This window comes from Protomyctophum bolini (assembly GCF_963924005.1).
Source record: "Protomyctophum bolini genome assembly, chromosome: 8".
Taxonomy (NCBI): Eukaryota; Metazoa; Chordata; class Actinopteri; order Myctophiformes; family Myctophidae; genus Protomyctophum; species Protomyctophum bolini.
Genome location: NC_137869.1, coordinates 36,253,156 through 36,271,311, shown reverse-complemented (window position 1 = coordinate 36,271,311; position 18,156 = coordinate 36,253,156). Strand labels below are relative to the sequence as shown.

General features: G+C 43.2%; 1 protein-coding gene across 1 annotated transcript in view; it reads left to right on the top strand.

Moving 5' to 3' along the window:
* naaladl2 (N-acetylated alpha-linked acidic dipeptidase like 2) overlaps positions 1-18,156 on the top strand; it is a 347,063-nt gene that overhangs the window by 245,549 nt on the left and 83,358 nt on the right. Inside the window, exon 13 of the mRNA XM_080770411.1 lies at positions 2,231-2,377. Within this exon, the coding sequence (XP_080626537.1) occupies positions 2,231-2,377 (147 nt within the window). The remainder of the gene's footprint in view (positions 1-2,230; positions 2,378-18,156) is intronic.

Below are 18,156 nucleotides of genomic sequence, written 5' to 3'. Positions count from 1 at the left end.
AAGGTGTGTGTGTGTGTGTGTGTGTGTGTGTGTGTGCACGCACGCACGCACGCACGCACGCACGCACGCACGTGCGCGTGCATGCCTGTGTGCGCATGTGCCTGTGTGCGCGCATTGCATTGGGCTGAAACTTTGCCCAGATTTGGAGTCCTATACAGCATAGATGGTATCATAGACTGGCCATTGAAGTCAGAGATGAGCTATGCTTGTTATTTAGACCCTGACTTGTTTTCTCTGCATCTCATACAGTATACAGTACATCTCATACAGTACATCCCTTCCTCTCACATCTGTCTATGTTTTGATCTTTCCCTCCTCTCTCTCTCTCAAGTGCTTACTGCTGTTAATAAGGTCTATTTCCTCTGCTTTTTCTTCCCCCCCAGTTCACTGAATTACTTATACATACAAATCCAAATTCACTTTCACATTACTCCCACTCAAAATAAGTTACGACGACAGGTGCTGTTTGATAATACCCTTCACGTTAATGGATTTACATCCACACTGAGAATTAACTGCATGATTTTTATTCTGAAATGTGGCCCAAAAATGGGTGAGAGAGGAACCAAATAAAGTGGTAATTCTTTCTTCCTGGACTGGACAAATATTACGTTTATTATTATTACTAATAAGCTCTGCAGCAAATTATCAGTCAGGGTTAAGCAGCTGGCACATCAGAATTAAATCCACAATGTTTCTCAATGCAAAAGCAAAACACATTATGGCTTCATTAAGTGTCTCAATTAAGAGTGTAACTTTCTAAATTTGGCATTTAGTTTAAAACAACATGAAATTCAACTTTTCCCATTTTTCGACTCCCCTGCGTGTCTTCTATCCCCACGTAATACGTTACCAATTTTAAACAATCAGGGTTTCACATCGTATTTGGGTTTCATGTACAGTGGTCTCACTGGTCAACAGGTCTGTGCTACTCGTGATGTCATAGGTATTCAGAGGTCTCTCCGCCTCTTCAGTTCCAAATTAGCATTTCGTTTTTGGAGACTGTGGGAGGGGAGGGGGGTGGATGAAGAAAAAAGTGGAATGTCCGCACACGATATAGTTCTGCTTCCCTTCTTTTTTATTTCAACCTAAATACAACAACGTTTCGCCCCTCTGGGCTTTCTCATTATAATGAGTCAACGGTGTGGGAGGGGAGTAGCTGGGATGAGGGTGTGGCGGAGAACATCATTTGCATACACAGCGCCCCCACCACATCAGGACATTGTGGTATTTCAGCTAAAACTGCTTTAGAAGCCAAACAGAAATGACATGAACTGGTTATATCAGAGATTTAGGCTCAAACCATTAGAAATACATTTGAGGTACATAAACAATATGATGTTAAATATAAAAAACGTTTTTATAATGCATGTTGTGGTTAACTTCCTCGCCGGCCCTAGATGGTGGAGGCACTGATGTGCAAATTATTCAATCTTTGAGTCTTTATAATACTGATACTAGATAAACACAGGCTTGTTTCCAGTCCATGCCAGCTTGGAGAATCAACAATGTGAACAACATTGTGAACAAAGTGGAAATGCTAATTTTGAAGTGAAGACTGGAGAAGGGCAGGAATTATACAAAGTAGGGTGATACAGATCAGATGCCATCACCGGGAACCACCAAATCAGTTGAGCTGTTCCGGAGAGCAATTTCCATAAAATGATGAGAAAGGAGGGAAGCCTGATCGCGTGTTTTGGGGGATAGAAAACGCATATGGGAAAACAAAAAAGAAAAAAAAGCACAAGCACACGCACACACTCGCGCACACACACACACACAAACACACACACACACACACACACACACACACACACACACGGTCCTACAGGTTGTAGGACCTTTAAAACCTCTTATTTCCACTCCTTCTCTGTCCACCCACCACCAATTTGCTGCGGAGTCCATCATCTCCGACCTTTTTTCCCCTGACTTCCCTCTTCACCATTTTATATCCGTCTATCCACCTCCTTTCCCCTTCCCTTTCCTCCTCTGTGCCTTGGCGTGTGCTACAGTAAACCATGCGTTCTTCGATCAGAAGACCACAAGCAAAATGGTGTCAATTCCCTTCCCTTTTACTGAAACATTTATTAACGGCCTGCAACATCAATGTGGAGTTTCATGTTACAGTGGCCTCTGGAGCCATGAACTATACACGATCAACTACAAGTATCAAATTAATCTCCCACCCCCCTCTCTCTCTCTCTCTCTCTCTCTCCCTCTCTCCATCCAGAGACAGCTCCTGAGTTGTATCCGTGGTGGGAACTGCCCTGGCCCCAATGTCAGCTCTCTGCAGCTGCCTGGAGACGTCAGCTTCTTCGCCAACCAGCTGGCGGTGCCAACCTTGGAATTTGCATTTGAGCAGAGCAAAGCAGAAGAGGTACCACAGCCCCTGCATGCCTGTACTGTCTCATCTCTGCACTATTACACACAATGTGCCATCACGCTTCTAGTGAGGGTCACCGCTCAATGGTTCCAATTGGTCAAAACAGATAGTTCCGTCAAGTACTAGGCCAAAACAGATAGTTCCGTCAAAGTACTAGGCCAAAACAGATAGTTCCGTCAAGTACTAGGCCTATACTGACCATCAGACAGAAATCAACAAATGAAAATACTTGAATAGTATGACAAACACTGCTGTTAGCTTATTTTCAATGGGATACATGCATACTCAGGATAGATAATATCACCTCTTTGGTCCATGTGCATCATATACTGTAGAATTATGCTTCAAGGTAAACATGACATGCAATCAGCTGGTCATAATTTCCTCTATGTTCTCCAAAGGAAATGATTTCCACAGAAGACGTACAGCTCTGAATCAATTTGCTCAGTTGCCTGTCTTCAGTGTAGCTCAGTTGCGCCCGGAACCAATAACAGCCATCTGCAGCCTAAGACTAATAGCATAATTTTGTCGGCAATAAATATTTCATGTTCATTTATCAAATCCAGCTTGACATCCTCCAGTATGGTTTATGCCTCGATACAAGCAACCAACACACAACACAGCATTAACAAATTATGCATGCCCCCTTTTACTCCTATTAAAAATGCAATATTGATGTTTGTTTTATTGCCGAAGGCTGGAAACAGTGAGATATCGTCCCAGCTACAGCAGCCCACTCAAATGTAGAACTTCATGGTTGGACCAGCACATTTTGACATACTGTAATTAGCGTGAGAGATCTTGACCATAGTTATGTCATCAGGTTATCCGCAGAACCTAGGCCAATAATAACAATGATATAGCTGGTGCTGTGTTTATTTAGTAGATATTATTCTTTTTTATTTCAATTTAGTTTCAATGTTTGAATTGGATTTGAAACTATTACAGATGTGCTTAAGTAGGCCTATCGTTCACTTCTGACCAAAAAGTCCTTCATTCATACAGTATCTCCAAAAGATTTCGTCCAATTTCATGACTATTACCACAGTTAAAGTCCCTTCACCCAGAGCGCGTTTTTCAGATTTTTAGCTGCGTTTCTCCGTCGGTTTTCCGAAAAACGCGCCCAGTGTGCAACCACCTTTATTGACCGCATGACAAAACTGATTTAGTCATTTAATAATACATCATTGTTGTGTCGAATGCCAATAATGATATCTGCAATTTCCATTTGAGGAACAGTTTTGCCCAGTTTGCCTTATGCCTCGAACAAACTCGAAGACTTTTAAAACTGTGAAAAGGGATGCACTATACGCAGATTATAGACACCAACGGACCGACATGCGGAAACAACGGACGGACATGCGGTCGGGCATGCGCTGCTCCCGTGCTTGCGGTTAGGATTAGGTTAGGGTATGAGATAGGTTGGTTAGGGTTAGGTTAGGGTTTGAGGTAGGTTGGTTAGGGTTAGGTCAGGGTTTGAGGTAGGTTGGTTAGGGTTAGGTTAGGGTTTGAGGTAGGTTGGTTAGGGTTAGGTTAGGGTTAGAGGTAGGTTGGTTAGGGTTAGGTTAGGGTTTGAGGTAGGTTGTCGGTCTAATGACAGTCGGACCAACAGTATGTCTAAACTATAAAGCCTCAGTCAGCACATGCACACTTACAGACAAGGATTGGGCATCGCAATGTAAAGGCCAGGGTGATGTTCAGATTTGTCCAGATTCATACAAATCATGACGGCTCTGGGCAGTGACATCTAGTTACGCTGCTGGGGTTATGATCTGGCTTTAAATCCCTATGCATGTGTGCTGTGCGCATTGGTTGTTAACAGAAGATATCTACAACATTACATACCTAATATTACTGTGATTTATGGAAGTAGTAGTGGCATGGTTAATGAGGCAACTGCATCTCTTTTATGTTTCAATAAGCCCTTGATGAAGGCCTCAAGACATCTATATGTGTACTTGATAAAGTTATGAGCATCATCATTGCGAGTGGCTATTGATTTCCTTTTGAGGGAGTGGGTATGAATTGACAGGAAGAAGCAAAGTGTACTGTGAGCCAGTGATTTCCCATTTTCCCATGAAAGTGTGTGCATGATGTATGCAATTATGGATCATATTGTATTTCTGTAGGGCAGTGGACACTAGACAGACATTTGGTTTATTGTTTTGATGGCGGGTAATTGCAGAGTAATAACAATTGAGCACACAGGGGGCGACTAAATAACATTAATGGGATGCAGCTATTTATTCTTCTTCTATTGAGCTCACTCTTCTGGTATGTAATGTTTTTTTCTCCGTGAGAGGCGTTCCCCTGTGCATATCACGATTCATATGCACACACAACTCACATGCACAATTCACTGCATTATTTGTCATAATGTCACAATGTTTTGTGTTGCCCCTATTGGGCAGTCTGCATGTTCATTATATCTCTTAAAATATATAGTATTATATATTTGTCTTTCTCAAGTAGAAAAGCTCAGAGCGACACAGTAGAGGAGATGGTTCTGGAGATGGAATGCAATCCAAGACTAGCCGAGTGGCATTTCTAGACAAGGAAATCCTAACCACCACACACCATCTCTTGCATGCGTCATATGTTCAACGACTTCTCCCTCAATATTTAAGCATCATTTGATATTCTAAGCACATTGAGCTATATTGCTGTGTGTGCACATAATTCTGTGTATCGGTCCTTATGTGACCAATAAACAGTGGTAATGAGTTTGGAAGCCACCAGATGTTTGTGTACCACTGACATGGTGATGGCAAGAGTGTGGTCCGTTGAACATTTGTTTTCTCGTTTCGCATCTGTTTCTCTCTCTCGCGTGTCATGTACGTTTCCTCCAATAGGCAGTCATCACAAGGCGCAACAATGATTCACCTCCAGAAGTAATGCAAGTTTTATACCATTTTGAAACTTGTCTTATAGTTTGGCTGGAAATGAAATGACCCTAGTAGTCTAGAAGTCTGTTAATCAGAGAGAAGGCTGTATAACATCATTGCCATCGCAGCATGGAGGAATATCCTGCTACAGTTGATTAGTGAAACGGTCCTGTCTATCAAAGGCTGGCATAGAGTATGATTGGAGTATCTCTCGTATAATCCACCCTAAAATAGAACAGTTTAACAAGGTATGAGGTCCTCTCTGTGCTTCAAGGATTCTCTTAGAATGGTTGATTCCTGCCATCGTGCAAATAAATGTGTCATCGGTGCTGTATTTTGTGCTTGTGTAATACCGTAGTTTGTTTGAGTATGAGCTTTTGCTTTTGTTTAGATGTATTACTTACTTAGGCTTAGTTCCTCCCGTTCCTGTTGGAACATTGGGCGATGATTCCCCTCCATTTGCTCCAGTCCCTGATGACCCTTCTTGCTCCATGCCAGCTGACACCCATCTCACTTAGGCTGTTTGTCTCCAGGTCTGCTGACCATTGACCAATGGAGTTGAAACAGCGGTTACATATTTAGCCTCATTCCATGTGTCTCGGTGTGAATTAAACTTTGTGGAAAGGTTGGCAGGCATGCACATGGAGCATTAAATAATTTGATTAACCACTTAACCCATTTTAGGCGGGAACCCCTTTTGGTGTTTTAAGCACAGAAAATTTGAATATGTATTATTTCCGAGTGAACGTTTTTTTACTCAAATCTTTGCTTCTGGGGGGTTCCTGGAACAACACATTTTCAGATGGGGTCGGCGGCCAATTACATATATTTTTTGGGGTCCTTGAAATTAAATATTGAGAACCACTGATATAGAAACATGAGGTTTTCAGACAATTGTTATGATTTAGAGGACATTTTTAAAATGTTGACGTCAGGCCTAAATGGCTTAAACCCTACTTACTGTATTAGAGCCCCCCAGGGTTCTATAGTTGGTCCTCTCCTTTTTGGTTTACCGCTACACCAAAATTCATGTAGAGCACATTGAATTGCTGTTGAATTGTGCTGCACAAATGCATTGCCTTGCTGTGCCTATAAGCAAAGTAGCCAAGTGGCCTTGCCTGAGTAATAATACCGTATGCCAGACTAAACTTTGTATTTAAACATGCATCAAATTAGCAAATTAGCCGCCTTTCTATTGTTTTCTTCATTCTCTTTGAGTCAGCGGTTTTAGTGTTTAGCGGTGTGTGTGTGTGTGTGTGTGTGTGTGTGTGTGTGTGTGTGTGTGTGTGTGTGTGTGTGTGTGTGTGTGTGTGTGTGTGTGTGTGTGTGTGTGTGTGTGTGTGTGTGTGTGTGTGTGTGTGTGTGTGTGTGTGTGTGCGTGTGTGTGTGCACGTGTGTGTGCGCGCGTGTGTATTTTCTGAATTCATGAACGTGAGTCAGAGTATCCCTACAATTTCCTCTTCAACCCAATTGGCTGTAATTGCAATTGTCAAGTTGAGACTAATTGGTTGGACGAGAGACTAGGTGGAAACCAAATGGGTCAAACAAGGAGATAAGTGTGTGTAATCTCTGATAGTCTAAACACGTAGATGGCAAGAATCGATCCTGTGGCTTCTGACCCAAGAATAATGTATTAATTAGACCACATAGTGTACACTTCTTGACCAGACAGTGGTAGACTGGTATTTGCAATGTCACTTGTTCTGACCCCAGAATAATATAACATATATCAACAGAATAAATATAATATACCCTCTGAATATTTATATTAATGCTCTGATGAAGGCTCATATCCAAAATGCGTAAGCATTTTTTTTGTTTGTGTGCCAACTGCCAATACAAATGTGGAAATGTGGAGTCCATTTATTAGAAATTTGGACGTGCTACCTTTTTTTCAATTCGTACTTTTGATGTACTGTATACTGAGGCCTTCTAAAGTAGTTCTAGTAGTTGGCGCACTTTCGAGATTAAAAAACAAATGTCCGCAGAGGAAAAGAAAATAGCAGATGTACAAGCTCACGGCAAGTGACACCCCATGAGCTTGTATATCCACATAATCTAAAATGGCACGGATGCTGTCCCGGTTTGAATGGGCTTGTGTAGAAACAAAGGACCACACACACTGAACAGACAATACTGTATCGACATTTAAAACTCTAAACTGGGTCTAAGAAAAGTTTACTGACTCTGAATCTGCTTCGATGCAATGCAAGTTGTCCAATGAACCACAGACATGTTCTGGAATATAACATGCAATTGATTACTCTACACCTGCAGCCCATGGACATTTCATCACCACCTGTTTGACACGGTGCGCTCAACTGGCAGCCGTTTAATTGTCCAGTTATACAGCAACACAAATTGGCTCTCTCACTATTGGCCCTTGTGGCAGAAATAGTATTTGATCATACTGTACCAATTTACTGTGGCATTCTATATATGCTTCAGACATTAGCCGTGGCCCTGCATGTCTGGGCAATAAATGGAGCCTTTTTAAGTGCCCATATACACCTGTCAGTTGTTGCCCCTCCTCTCCTGTAAGTGTGATGCTGATGAGCAGTGATGGAAGGATATTACATTTGCATCCTGCTCTCCCCACCACAGCTGGCAGGGCAAGGCCCCTCTGGGGCTTCCATTGGTAATGATGCAAACAAGCAGTCGCACAAGCCACAGCTCACTAACGCACGCACGCACGCACGTATACATGCACTATCATTTCTTTCACTTTAAATAGCTCCCTAACTTTGAGGCAGCAGAGTGAGAAGTAAACATGGACAGCACACACCTGCACACATAGACATGAAAGGGTGCTTCAGCCTCTGCCCTTTTGGCCATCGGTGAATAGTGCCCTCTCCATAATGTACTATGGTGCGTAATTGCCCCCCCCCCCCTCTCCATGCCGTATTAGAAAGCTGTCGCCTCACAGCTAGAAGGTCCTGGGTTCGAGTCCCGCTGGGGGCGTGTTCTCTCCTCCACGTCATCAGGGCACCTGATGGAGGAGAAAGGAACTGGTTGGAATAACGTGTTCATTCCACGTGCTACGTCCAACCAGGGAAACCCCCCCCCCCGCCCCGTTAGGTGAAAAGAAGCGGCTTGGACTCCTCATGCATTGAAGGAAGCATGAGGTCAGTCCATTGCTCTCCTCAGGTTGACAGAGGGAGTGTAGAGCCCAGGATTATATTAGATAATTGGCACTGGGTGAAAGAAAATTACAAAATCGTGGGATTAAATAATCCCCCCCCCCCCCCCACACACACACACACACACACACACACTTCCCTCTGCACGTCCCTGATGGACGGTGAACGCAGACAGTAAAGGCCAACATTGTCCACTGAGCCAGTTAAGCTGACCACTGGCTGACAACAGTGGAGCTCGTGGCAGCGAGGGTCGGCAGTGATCCCTTCAAAACAGTTCTAATTCTCGCCCACACTGCGCCGATGGCTCGCCGGACACATTTGCACAACAACTGTGATGATTTCTAACATTCCAGCTCCGCACACTCCTACTCAACTGGACACTGATTGGTTTAAAGTTAACTTGACCGACTACAGGCGATGGGCCCAGCGGCCATTCGTTTTTGGACGATCGTGTGCACAGGTACATAATAAGAGTAACACTTATTTTTGTTTGGCTTCCTTCAGACAATGCAAGAGAAGAGATAACATCAAACAAAAGCACTGCCGCAAGCACAGCAAACAAAGGGATAGCATAAAGACGGCAAAAAAGCAAATAAAGAGTAAAAGAGAGTGAATGTTTTCCTTGTAGTAGCAAAGTTAGGTGAACTTTGTGTGAACAACTTCACAGTATAGGCTATGTTCCATACAAGAAATGTAGTTTAGAGAGGTAGAATTGGAGCTTAATAGTGAGAGAAGAGGGCGAAGGTACGGTTCAGCCAAGAGAGACGGAGAAAGATGAAGAAGAAAGCTAGTATTTTTTATTCACTGCTAGAAGCATAACAGGATTGATGGAGGATGAGTGAAGAGTATATAATGTTGTATGTCTTGGTAAGCTTTTTGTTCTCCTGATAGCGTCGACTCTTAGACCATCAGCCTTGGGTTATGACAGTGTTCACTGACAACCTATCAGCCTTAATTCCCAGCACAGGAATATCTTAAAAACATGCGTGTGCTTTGTTGGTTTTAGGTTGGAGCTGTTGTACTTTAATGGTGCAAAAAATGAGAAACGTTTGTCAACCAGCCCTAGTTCGAAGTGGATACAAAAGTCTGTTCACCGGTTTAGCTGCCAAATATTGTTTTAGAATAATAATTGCATGGCAGATCTGTGTGTGTGTGTGTGTGTGTGTGTGTGTGTGTGTGTGTGTGTGTGTGTGTGTGTGTGTGTGTGTGTGTGTGTGTGTGTGTGTGTGTGTGTGTGTGTGTGTGTGTGTGTGTGTGTGTGTGTGTGTGTGTGTGCGCGCGCGCGCACTAGGGCATTCACTTCTAGTCATTTTTACTAGTTGCCTAGTTTACTAGTCGAGTATTTTTTTAATAAATATTTGTACATTTAAAAACGGTGTACATTGGTGACTATAACTATAATCTACCTGATCTTGAGGCCTACAGCATTGAAATCAACTTGTACCAACAAGGTCGACTAGTGGATTTACTAGTCGACTCGTAAACTAGTCGACTAGTTGCTTAATGCCCTAGTGTGCGTGTGCGCTCGCGTAAATGAAGTCATTTGATTCTGCACTATACAATACTGTATACAGGGGCGTAATGGCCCTTTGTGCTTACCAGTGCTCTACACGTGCGGTTCCTCGTTTGACTCGTTTGGGTTCCCCCCGGGCTTCTTCCGGCGCGTTTCACAGTTCCAGCCCTAAAGCCCTTCCATTAAGCCGCCACTGACTGTATACTGTAGCTAAATAGTTGCCTTGGGCTCTTAACTGTCTGTTAGTGCCCCAGAGGGATTACTCCCGCCAGCCAGTAGCAAATAGAGACTATTTTCATTGTCCACTGATCATTTATGGCTATATATATGGGGCTCTATGATACTGTACAGTGTACGAGTTGCACATACATGTCTTTGCGTGTATATGTGTTGTAAATGTGTGCACGGTGTGGGTGTATGTCATGTTGAGGAGCATGCGTCACTTCCCTTTCATTAGCTAGCTGTCCAAAATTCCACTATAGCTCTCCCGCTAAACATCATCTTCAATTACATAATTATACAGCGGCAAAACTGTGTATATTTATGCGGCTGACAGGCAGCAACACAATATTACATGATGAATTACTTTTCCTTCAGCGGGTGAGGTGGGGCAGATTATTTGATGCTTTGAAACTCTACACAGACCTGTCAGATTATACCTCTTTGAAACATTATGCTTGAGGACTTAGCTGTCACTTCTCCTCCATCCTGCTGGTGCCGTGCACAACAAAAACAAACCTGGCTGAACAAACTCTCGCAGATTCAACCTAATTTGTCTGAGCATCTGTGTCAATGTGGGGGGACGAGAAAAACAACAACCCCGCCAGCCATATGTTGAGTCATCTTTACTTACCGAGCACATAGACTGCTTTTCAGGCACCGTATATACAGGGGATGCTCATATCTGGCTCATCGTAACAGATGGTTCTGTCGCGTTTACTTTGAGCGCACACATAGATCATTTTCTTCCTTGTTTGTTTTCCTAATAAATGGCATAAAGTGTTTGGTAGAAAGAAGGATCCAAAAGGGTCAGTTTGAAGGTAAATCACGCCTCTTTAAAGTATAAACGTACACAACACACACAGCTATACGATATAGCAACTCATCCATCTCCATCGTTACAGCTGTCTCCAGTATACCTGAACAGTATTTTGGGTTTGGTAAGGTTATTCCCAGGCCGATTTCTGGCAACAAGAGTGGTGACACGTTTGCTGTATAGTGTCCAAAACATTAACTCCTAGAGTGAATAATATGTTTTTCACGGTTGCCTTTTGGGTGGGGTGGGCGTTATTCATCCTGACTTTATGGTGCCCAGTTGCTGTCTTAAAAAACCTTGCAGGGGTGCTCTTAGCAAATGATTTCTTTTACAACATTTTGTGATAAATTGTTATATTAAAACTCATTTACCGCCAAGAGCGCCATCTGGTGGTGGCTCAGGGCGCCATCCAGTCATTTAATAGGCGAAGCATCTTATTCTGAAAGCCATTTCACTCTGAAACCGAGAATCAGGAAGGAACATACATTTTGTAACCGAGGATCATATCGTTTGGAGAAATGAGGCGCAAATCACGCTTGTTTTGACCCAAAAAAGAAGAATCCGAGATATTACGATTCTAAAAACTGCGTTCCCATAGAGAGAATAAGCCAGCAGAATTTACATTTCCGTTTTATTTATTTTTTACATATGAGCGTGTACAGAACACCGTAGTGAACCGTAATCAATTGATATTAAAATAGGCGTCCAAAGGCGATCTCGGTGCAGAGGGCGTCAAAAGGCAATCTAGGCGCAGAGTGAGTTAATGACTGTTTTTCCCTGTTTCCATCCCCTATCATCTACCAATTATTTTAGAAGTAAAATTGCCTATATAAGTTCCAGAAGAACAGAAAAAAGGGATTAATGAACTTGAGACAGCTCATTATTTTAGCTGAATTCTTTGAACTTTCTAAGAATCTGTAGTGGAGAATGATGATGAGGAAGCCAATATATTTTCTCTTTGTCCACCAACTGTGCAGTAGGCCAGTTAGTCAATTAGTGTCTCAAACTTCCATTTTCCGTACATTCCATAATTAGAATCTCAGAGGTGTATTATGGGAAACCCGCCTTTTAATCATTTAGACATAATGCCGTCATCTATATGAGTTCACTTCTTCAATTAGTTTAGCTAAAAATTATGCCAGCTAAAGTAAACCTGTTTTTTGTTAACCTTTTTTGTTCACTAAACTCAATGGACGTTTTTTATAACCTTTTCTGTAATCCCAAAAATCCATGTTATGTCCCTTTTCTGATTGGACAATTTAATGTCCAATCAGACAGGAGTGACATCACTATATCTCCTACCGGATGGCATTAGCTCATATTCTCGGTACAACACATGCAAAGGGTCAGATACAATATTCCGAGCTTGTCTCAACACTGCTTGTTCAAAGATGGCCTGTTGTTGGATTAGGGCCGATTCATACTCCTATTTTAGAGCCGAATAAAAGTCGGTTGGGCTCTGTAGAGCCTACAATTTGACGTCATTTGAGGTTCGGGGGGGGGGGGGGGGGGGTACTGTCCTAAAGTCGTCTCTTCGGTGCTACTGAAAATGTCTGACGAGCCGAAATCATTTCGGCACTACAGTGCTGAAACAGCGGTAAAAAAGGAGTATGAATCGGCCCTTAGACTGGAATAAACTGGTTTTGCAGCTTTCTGATCTGGTCTAGAGACAATCAGCGGATACGGATAATATTGCAGAATTGCAGATCAGTCCCACGTCGCTTTCAGAAAAGTTTACAGACGAAGGACGGACAGAACGGACTGTTATCTTTTGACTGACAAAACATTTAGAGGTTCGGTAGGTCTATCTGGTTCGGAATGATTTCAAACACTTTGGCAGCAACACTGACACGTTCAGTGGAGTGTCTGCTGTCTCTGTGCCGTCTGTGAAGAACTATGAGCCGGGAGGGGCAGCAACACACTGACTTGAGAGAAAAAGACCCATATCGGCCAAAATATCCCAACACGATGCCCGGGGAGCTGTAATTAAAAGCTAGATGCAGTGGCTATAATTGGGTCAAGGGTGTTGCTTTCGTGAGCAATGGTGTACAAGATTGGTAATACATTGGTCAAAGTAACACATTTTTAGACCATCTGGGGGAAATAAATAAATAAATCTGCAGATTTATTTATTTATTCTAGCCTACCCAAAGGTAAAAAAGTTGGACAGTGTTTTATCCGCTCCCAAACTTTTTCGGGAGGAATAAACAGACGTTGTTATTTCTGCAGTGGGGGAGAGAGTAGCCAATCAAATCGCATGAAAAACACGGTCATCTTGACCTTTTATAGTCATAGTAGTAGATGAGATGAGTTCAGACATGCTAGTGTTAAGTGGTGGTGTTTTTATTGAGCAAGTCAATAGCACAAGAGATGAAGAGTTTGTTTTGTTTTTCTTGAGCTGCATTCGGGGTCAGGATGCAACAGAAGGCAAACGCAGAAGCTTTGTAAATGTTCTGCATCAAAATATTGTTTGCGTTTATTGATTTCCCAGTCTCTGTTTGTTCTTTCATTCTCCTACACTTTTTCCCACTACAAGAGACAGAGCGTATCATTGGAGTTCATGATTTAAAACGGGGCTGGCAGCTATAGCATGTATACTGTATATGTTGACCCCTGAACCTCTGATGTCTGTTCATGCACCATCAGCAACAACTGACCCTTCTCTATGGGTCAACAAGCTCTCCCCCCTTCTCTCTCTCTCTCTCTCTCTCTCTCTCTCTCTATCTATGTGTCTGTCTGTCTCTCTGTCTGTCTGTGTGTGTCTGTGTTCGTGTGGGTGCGTGCGTGTGTGCACGTGACCAATTCTCCAGATGTTCGCGAGCATGTTTTCACAAGTGCGCGTCATAGGTGCACGCCGTCCATACGAGGCTATGTGTCAGAGCGCCAGATGCGCGGCCGGTGGCATTATGCAAATGTGACGATGCATGTGTGGTTTTGTCCTACAGTGGCTGTACGTACTTCAGCTTACATTAGCCGTAACCTACTGTACGTTGTGCTGCTTACGTCAGAGGTCGAGGCACAGCGGATGTAATGGGATCATACATGACTGAACATGCATGCAAAACGCCCCTGTACCCGTGGCTAATGAAGACTGACGGGCCTACATCTTATTCTTATTTGGTGCGAGAGTGCTGTAAGGGGTGGGACGTCTGACTTGAGGGAAATGTTTGATGACACACATACATGGTACACCCCATGCGTACATAGGAATTCAATCAACAGCCATTTGATACAAAGCAATGCACCCACTTAATCCCACATTTGTGCATCCACGCTTGTGCGCACGCAACTCCACAGGGAAACGTAACCGAACATAACAGAGAGCTTAGACATCCATTTATATGACATATGGTACTGTGTGTGTGTGTGTGTGTGTGTGTGTGTGTGTGTGTGTGTGTGTGTGTGTGTGTGTGTGTGTGTGTGTGTATATCCTCTTGGCCCATGGGATGTGACTATAGTGACCTATGGGAGATGTCACCCCACAGCCCATGCAAAGATGGGAATGTTTTTTGATCGTGCTATTTAAAGGAAGATTGTCGTGCCTGCAAAATCTATCGAAAATGTACCTTCATCGAGGTATCATCATGTGAGGTATATGTATGGCATATTATTATGTCTATTTGCCGACTGAGCAATCCCATCGGCAAAGCACTGTGGAGATCGAAGTATGAAATGAAGTTGAGCACAGCTGCTTCTTCCCACCTCTCTCATCAACGGAACGTTTTCTGTTTATATCAAGTACTTCCCACCCAGTAGCCCCTCATGAAACTACTTAAAATCCAAATCCAAAAGGACAATGTTATGTTCCATCCTGTATGGCAGCAGGCCTGATATTATTTCATTTATATGTGCAATAATGCAACTGAAAGTCAAAGTTCAGAGCCATTATATTGCCTATTGTTAGGCTAGATATTTGTCTTACACATTCAATTAATATGTCTTTAGTTTTCTAAACTTAACCTGAAGCAAAAAGACATAACTATATACTGCAATTTGTACTCATCTTAGTCATATCGTTATTGAGTTATTCAACGTCAGCGAGTAGCACATGCTTTTTCTAATATCGTGCAGCCTTAAGGGCCTTTCAAACAGGAAGCGAGGAACACAGGCGCTGTTGCCTGGATCAACGACAAGTCTCCTCCAGGGCACAAGCGTAAAAAAAGAAGCTAAACAGTATCCAGGTCTGGTGAGTCGCGGGCGTGTGCACGAAATGAGCACGCAAACAAATTCACGGGACCGCGCTCACGTAAATACGTGTGCGTTGTCGCACCGCGACTGCTCCCCAGTGCTCCGTGCAAAAACACAGGTCTCATTGAAAAGGAAGTTTAGGCGCGTTATATCGCTTCACATTTGAAAGGCCCTTAACTGCGGATGGCAGCAGTAATGGCAGCAAGAAGGAGACTTCAAAGCTGCACCGTTATCGGAGCCATAGATTGCATGCACTCACGTCGTAAGCCTTCTATCAATTAACTTTTGGAGAAACAGAAAAGTCACATTCAATGAACGTTAAAGTCATCTGTAATCCAACAAGGCATGAAATCACAGACACTGCTCTAAGGAGTCAGCAGTATCATATACTGTACAGTAATCTCCCCCAGCTCTCTTATGAGCGCTCAGTGTTTCATCACTGGTTGCAGTGGCTTGTAGTTTTATTATATACCGGTAAGAACATTTCCTTTTTGTTTGTTTTGTCTCTCTTAAAGCAATATATTTTGAGCAATGCTCACAGAACTTCTAGCACCGCCGCATATTGTTTTGATATTTTCATGCCTGAACCGGTTGAGGGCCCCTTGTTCCACCTAATAATTATAGATGCTGCTGAACGGTGTAATGCACACTTCCACAGTAAATATTACTGTTGCTGCTGCCTCAGTGAATCAGATATTAATTCCACACAGATACAGTAGAATGCACATAGTATACCATGCACATAGTTTATTTCAAAGTCATACTGTGTAACTTAAAATACAGAGTGTCCCCCCCCCCCCCCCACACACACACACACACACACACACACACACACACACACACACACACACACTCGCTACATACACTCGCACAAATTCAATCCGAAATGTGGATGGCAGAAAATCCACCAAGGACAGACAACTGGTTTGCACTGTGAATATATTTGCAATCCCATAGTTGGAATGGTGGGGCGTTGCTATAGGAACCGGACCAATGTTATAGAAGCTTCCGTAGGCCTCAACCATTTTATAGACGGAGTATACGCTGGGGTACATTTATATACGGACCTGGGACCTGGATACACCTAGCGTCGACGTCCGTATATATACAGTACCTGCATGGGGAAAAAGAGCATTTGTAATCTTTCTGCGATACCTTTGGTAGCTCTGTTGTCATCACAGGATCTGTCTGATGTTGTTTAGAACTGTGAATCCATCCGCCTTTGAACCTTATAATTCAGTTAAAAACAATACCACAGACCAAAATAAATGCTGCAGGGTCCTATAGCACCGGGGCATTCAGTGGACCAGGGGTCCAAGCCGAAACATCTCTCAGTCAACTGGGAAAGAAATGTCTGTGCTGAAGTAACACTGGCCTGTCCTTCAAAGAATTGCCAGTAACATACCCTCACACAAAGCTCCCCTTGACCGCTCCACTGGAGCTGTGTGGCTACACTGGCCTGGGCAGCTCCCAGGTGTGGGATATATGAGAGCTATACAGGTGTGAAGAGGGTGTCGCTGAAAAGGAACATGTGTTCTCAGTCGATTTCACCCTGAAAACAAAAAAAACCCTGAAGAAAACAAAAGGAAAAGCGGTGCAGCTTGCAGGCGTGTGTGTGTGTGTGTGTGTGTGTGTGTGTGTGTGTGTGTGTGTGTGTGTGTGTGTGTGTGTGTGTGTGTGTGTGTGTGTGTGTGTGTGTGTGTGTGTGTGTGTGTGTGTGTGTGTGTGTGTGTGTGTGTGTGTGTGTGTGTGTGTGTGTGTGTGTGTGTGTGTGTGTGTGTGTGTGTGTGTGTGTGTGTGTGTGCGTGTGTGTGTGTGCGTGTGCGTGCGTGCGTGCGTGCGCGTGCGTGCACATGCATCAGTGCGGCTCAGCCAGCCAGCCAGTGGTGATTTTATTCTGGGGTAGGAGAGGGGGGGAGCAGAATTTTACTTGTTTAATGTGTTTAGTCGATAGCAGAAGGGTAAATAGAGGCTAAAGTAAACTTTACAATGTCAAGTTGACAACACACCTGCAGTTTGGTCCAATTTGGCTGTCAGCGTGTCGGAGCATCTCTGATGAATGTCAACAAGCCAGGATCAATTCAACATGCCTGAGTTAGAAAATGATATAGTAGATTGTCAAAGGGATGTGCAGCCCTATAGTTAATGTCAGTATGTCATCGCAGTAAAAAGGCATGTCTGGCTCTTTCACAAAGCCTAAAATATATATATATATTTAGTTATTTTACATTGGCATTTCTAGTATCCACTCGATATATTTTTGGCACAGCATTTCCAGTGTCCACTAGATTGCTTTTTGGCATGGCATGTCCTGCGTCCACTGAATGCTTTTGGGCTGCACTTTGGCCGTGTTATCTCTTTAACTTGTATGTGGACAGAGTGGCATTTCAACGCACCGCCATTCCGACTACGAGCCTTCCGCGTGCGGTAGGGACAGTGTTAGTAATGCGTTTAGGGACAAGGTTAGTAATGCGGCGCGTCAGAATGGCGATGCGTCGGAATTGCAGGCTTCAGAATGCCGGTGTGTAACCCTTGAATGTACAGTGTTATGTTCTTTATAGCACATATTGCTTTTTTTTATCATAGCCTGAGATAAAAATGTCTTGGGGAAAGAATAATTCATATAGGCTACATAATATATAATTCATTTTTGTCTACTTTTCTTTCTTTAAAATTGTTTCATGTAAAAGCACATCACCTACTGTACTGTAGCTCCCATGTGGTTTAATTCCATCTAGCTCTCATCGGTTTTCTCCTACTGTAGCTCCCATGGGGTTTTTCACCTAGCTCCCATGGGTTTTCCACTTTATTATGGTAATCTGTCATGATGTGTGGCCTTCTAGTTTGTCTTCTTCTTCCGATCATTCATGGCTAGTATAGGTCAATGTCATCATAATGGTCTGTCATGCAAGTAGATGTAGTAGGGTAAGTGTCAGGTAATTCCGGGTTTCTTCTTTATTTCCGACTCATCTAATGGCTCTGAACTCACTGATCTGTTCGTATACCTGCCC